This window comes from Cucurbita maxima, unplaced genomic scaffold (assembly GCF_002738345.1).
Source record: "Cucurbita maxima cultivar Rimu unplaced genomic scaffold, Cmax_1.0 Cma_Scf00030, whole genome shotgun sequence".
Classification (NCBI taxonomy): Eukaryota; Viridiplantae; Streptophyta; class Magnoliopsida; order Cucurbitales; family Cucurbitaceae; genus Cucurbita; species Cucurbita maxima.
In genome coordinates, this window is record NW_019272046.1 from 2,220,461 (window position 1) to 2,225,874 (window position 5,414).

Consider the following 5,414-nt stretch of genomic DNA (forward strand, 5'->3'; position numbering starts at 1 on the left):
AAAAAAAAAAAAAAAAAAAAAAAGGAAACAAATTCTTTTTTTCTTTTCTTTTCTTTTTCTATTTTTTTTCCACGAGTTTGACTTGAATGAAGAACAGCGAAAATAAATTATTAATATTTTTTTTTATTCTATTATTTATCTTTTACATATGTTTTCATAAACTTTGCGAGAATTTGATTAAGAATTCCCATATTTTTTAAAAATAATAATTTATTGAAGAAAAATAATAAAAATATATATATATATATATATATATATATATATAATTTTCAATAATTTAATATCTAAATTATATTTACAATTAATTGACGCTTCTTTAATAAAAATTATATCATCATTATCAAAATATAATTGGTTAAAATATCAATATACCCTATACAAACATAATTTAATAGATAAAATAATTATTATTATTTTAAATAAGAATGTTTGGATTATTTTTAATAAAAAAGTAGAAATTGAAATCTTCATATATTTTCACTCATTAAATTTGGAATTTAGGCGTTAGGGAGTGGGCTTATTGGACCGAGTGCTTCATGGCGGCCCATTAATCTATAATTAATGGGCCCATAGATTAATGGGCCGCCATGACCCACTACAATAATTATTTTTAAATCTATAGTAATTCCAAACTAACCTTTTTAACCGTAAAATTTAAAATAATCCTAATAAATAAAAGATTATAGCATACTATAAGCAACCGTGTCAATTAAAAGGTTGTAATTCTTTGTCCATCAATACCATAATGAGTCTGTGAATGATGCATCCAGAAATTCCGTATGTAGCATAGCTTACATGACAAGGTTATTATCATCATCATAACATATTGCCTCACATGACATAACACAGCAGTGTAACATGACGACATGGCACAACATATTACAACATAGTATAGCATGACATAACATAACATAATACAACTTACCATAGCTTGACATAACATAGCATAACAATCATAATTATGACATGTGTAGAGGCCACGTGACACACATCATCATGTATAATATAATTCATTCAAACAAGCCAACAATATAGTCATGGTTGGCTTAGGTCAGAGTTACTAATTATTTTTTGTATTAGTCTGAATTTGCTCTTCAAAATCCATCATCTTGTTGATATTAGTTAAAACAAATGACTCTAAAGATAAACTACCTTATAGTCCAATAATTGAGGATAAAGAAAATCTCTTATATCTACTCTAACTCTAAAGATACAGGCATATATCTTTCCTCGTTGTTACACTAGTTAGACTAGTAGTTGACCAACACACGGGGTCATTTCCCAGACTTTTGACTCTATGACAGTTCATGTAGAGGGTCGCGTGCTAACATTATACAATGACGTTCAAAAAGAGATGTTAAATAGTCTTATAAAATACGATGAAGTCGGGCCTCAACCTAAGATACCGATCATTAATGCCAAGATAAAACAAGCTACCTAAATCTAAATATAAAAAGGTTAAGCTACCTACACAAACTCCAAGAGGTGAAGCTCGGAACTTCAAGACCTCTTTAAAGGCTTAGATGGGTATAAAGATTTAGGTTCGAACTTGTTTGTCCAAATCTTGGAAGATAAGGATGGTACTATGTGTATAAGTACCATGAAAATCTTGCTTTTTCCTTAAACCACCAATAACATCTCCTTAATCCTTAATGTCCTTTGATGTTTGGAACTACGTTTCCTAATCCCCATGTGTTTAACTTATCAAACCCATTTTACTTCAGTTATCGTCTTTTTGTGAATTGTAAGCGTGTAAATGATGATTTCGAGTCGATAATAAGGTCGGGTTCAAAAATGTGATTTAATCATTTTTAAAAAATAAATTGACAAAAAAAAAAAAAAAAAACTTAGATTCTCGTCTATCTTTTTTGTTTCTTTACTCTATTGGCAATAGTGTTTATAATTATTATAGCCAACTTTTTATTATATATTGGTGAAAATGGAATCCCAATAAAAAGCTTTACATATATATATATATATATACATATATACATATATATGATCTTGGATCAAAATTTGTACAGAGCCAACAGATTGTAAGATGAAACCACCCTACTCCTTAAGCTAATTACTAGCATGTGAGGAGGGATTTCCCAAAACTAAAATAATTTTATGTCTATATGTATATTTTTTATTCAACTCGACATTATTTCTACTCGGAGGCAAGGTTGTTCAATGCAGCATCGCATCTCATCTTGTCATCTTGGTTCCTAATCGTCATCTCAAGTTTCAGGGTGTCGTCGGCCATCACAATTCACTCATTCATGCCATCGAGAACAGACCCATATGTCACTTATCTCATCGAAACATCTCGAACATTCATCCATTTAGGTTCTATCGAGACATTGACTCTCTTGTGCCCATGTCATATCATTTACAGGATAACAAGTGCATAATTCAACCTCTGACACGGGCTGGGGCACAAAACGAGTACACTCAAGTTGTCCAATACTACCTTAAAAATATCATTTAAAAAAAGTCACCTAAGACACTGATTTATTCACCCTCCCAAGAGAGCTAGCTTATATTAGGATTTTCCTAATGGTTTGGGGATTGGCATCTCTCTAAACTTGTTTGTGAAGAATGAGCTCCACAATCACCACACCCACCAATTACACCTCAACACTCTTGACCTTTCATTTTCTTTCTCTTTAATTCTCTGCAACTTCCTGCTCCTTTCATTATCACTACCTCCACTACTACATCCCTACGCCTCTCTGATACACCTATTTCAAACATTTTCCATTATTCCTCTCATTTCACCTTCTGGGTCTTCCATTTTTCCATTTGGGTCTTCTTCTTTGCCTTTGATTTCGCATTTTTCTTCGTTTTCCCCAAATGGGTCGTCTTCTAATCAAGCTTTTCTGAAGGAAAACAAGAACAAACCCCCTCTGTTCTTCGCATTCAATCCAAGCTCGGCCATGGCGATGCCAGATTTACGGATCTGAATTTGAGCCTCTAGGGTTTTGTTTTGTTTTGTTCTTGACGAATCTTCCTAGAGCCTCTAGGGTTTTGTTTTAATCCTTTCATGACCTGAAAATCTCTCTGCATTTCCTGTCTGAGAGAGATTTTCCGCCATGGAATTTCTCTCACCGGCTTCGTATCTTCGAAATTCCAATTGGTTATTTCAAGAAACAAAAGAAACCCAATGGACCCCTGAAGAAAACAAACGATTCGAGAATGCTTTGGCCTTGTACGATGAGGACACTTCTGATCGGTGGCTCAAAGTCGCCGCCATGATCCCCGGAAAAACCATCGGCGATGTGGTTAAGCATTACCAAGAACTTGAAGAAGATGTCTGTGACATTGAGGCTGGCCTGATCCCTATTCGTGGCTATGACAATCGCCATTCCTTCACATTGGAAAGGGTCGATAGCAGCCATGGATTTGATGGTTTGAGCCATTTTTATGGCGCTGGATTCAAGACGGGGACCTCTACTACACCGGAACATGAAAGGAAGAAGGGAATTCCATGGACTGAAGAAGAACACAGGTAGTTCTTAGCTCTGTTCTTTGCTCTATTAGTGTTTTGGATTCAAATTGCTGTATGTGTTCTTGTCTGTTCTAGATTGTGTGTTTTTTAATTTGATTTGGGGGTACTTGTTGGTTTAAAACTACAGGCAATTTCTGATGGGTCTTAAAAAATATGGTAAAGGAGATTGGAGAAACATTTCTCGTAATTTCGTTTCGACAAGAACACCGACGCAAGTGGCTAGTCATGCTCAAAAGTACTTCATTAGACAGCTGACGGGAGGGAAGGATAAGAGAAGATCGAGTATCCACGACATAACAACCGTTAATCTCCCCGATATAAAATCCCCATCTGGAGACAGTAACAGACCACCATCAATGCCTACACAGCTGCATCAGCTTTCGAAAATGGTCGGTAGGGCCGAGCAGCCATTCGACTGGAAATGTTCGAATCAAGGGATCGCTAGAGTTCTCGAATCAACCACGACGACAAACGGTAACATGTTAGATGAAGCTCAGCTACTGGATCATAACACTAATCATGGATCTGCTCTTGCACCTTACTATACTATTTTTGAGATGCAACATTATGGATGAACTTTTTGTTTCCTTTTAGTTTTACTTGGACATATTGATTGTTGGAACTTAGGATTGGATCGATTGCTCTATCATATGATTGTGTTTGATATTGTTTGAGCGGGTCATGTTAACTTTATGAACTAAATGATTAGATCGTTAGTATGAGCTTTTCCTTTCAGACTTTTCTTAAAATTTTTAAAATGCGTCGGCTGATTTGTTCTCTGCTCCAACCGATGTGAATCTCACACAACTAGTATATTAATTTTAATGAACCCTACAACATGCATATCACTTACTACCACAGACCGACATTATTATATAATTCCCGGAAGAGTTTGACTTGAATGAATGAAATAGTTTTGATTATTAAAAAATAATAATAAGAATATATTTAAATAAAAAGGGAAAAAGGAGAATGGCAATTTAAATAGTAACCTAATCCAAATGGAATATTCGTAATAGTGGTTTTAAAAGTCTTTGCTTTGTTTATTTGTTTGATAACACACTAAGGAACACTTGGAAGGTACCCTCTTTTCTCCTCGATTCTTTTTTTATTTACGCTATAATATGAATTTTAATTTAATTAGTTGAAATATTATTAATTTTTTAGAATAATTTTAAATGTTATGGTAGTTATTATAAAAATTATATATATTTATAGAAAATTTTATGGATCCCATTGAATATTTGAATCATCTTAGCTAAAAAAAACTTTAAATTATATGTGTATCTATATATATATCTTCACCATCCAAAGTAAGGATGAGTCGAAGAACACCGTGCATTGATGACTATCATGAAGTCTTTTCTTGTAGCTGGTCCATTCATAAGTTTATCCTCGATTCAGCTTTTCATGAATTGCTAAAAATGCAAATTAGTTCATAAAAATTCAAGCATCTAATAAATCAAATAATTAAAAATTACTTTTAAAATTACTGAGTTTTTTACTCCCGAATCTCCAATTGATTAATTAATTATTTATAACGCATTTTATTTATTTTTGATAAATAAGAAAGTAATCGTTGGCGTTTTCCGAGAATTTTACGTAGACCTCTTTGAGATAAATAGTCTTTTTTGTGCAATTCCAAATGGGAAGTAAGTCTTCGTATCTTATTGGTGAAACTGACTACTTGAAATTCAACGGATCCTCCATTTTCTTTTTTTTCTTCTTGCGAAATAACTGAGCTGAATGAATTTTTTACCATAAAATGAAATCTCCTTAGCCTCCTTTTTTTATTGTTTTATAAATTATTATTGATCAGTAATAATAATGTTACTAATTTGAATTTGATATACACAATAATCTTAATTTGATTACGAATTTCTATTCTTTTTTTTTAATAAAATTTTGCAATCCAATTTTT

The 5,414-nt window shown here is 32.8% G+C and overlaps 1 protein-coding gene across 1 annotated transcript; it reads left to right on the forward strand.

Moving 5' to 3' along the window:
- Positions 1-2,562: 2,562 nt before the first annotated feature.
- LOC111466270 (transcription factor DIVARICATA-like) lies at positions 2,563-4,195 on the forward strand. The gene is made up of 2 exons (XM_023110879.1): positions 2,563-3,493; positions 3,621-4,195. Exons 1-2 carry the CDS (start codon positions 3,078-3,080, stop codon positions 4,066-4,068), a joined length of 864 nt encoding a protein of 287 aa, XP_022966647.1. The 5' UTR covers positions 2,563-3,077; the 3' UTR covers positions 4,069-4,195.
- The last annotated feature ends 1,219 nt before the right edge of the window (positions 4,196-5,414 follow it).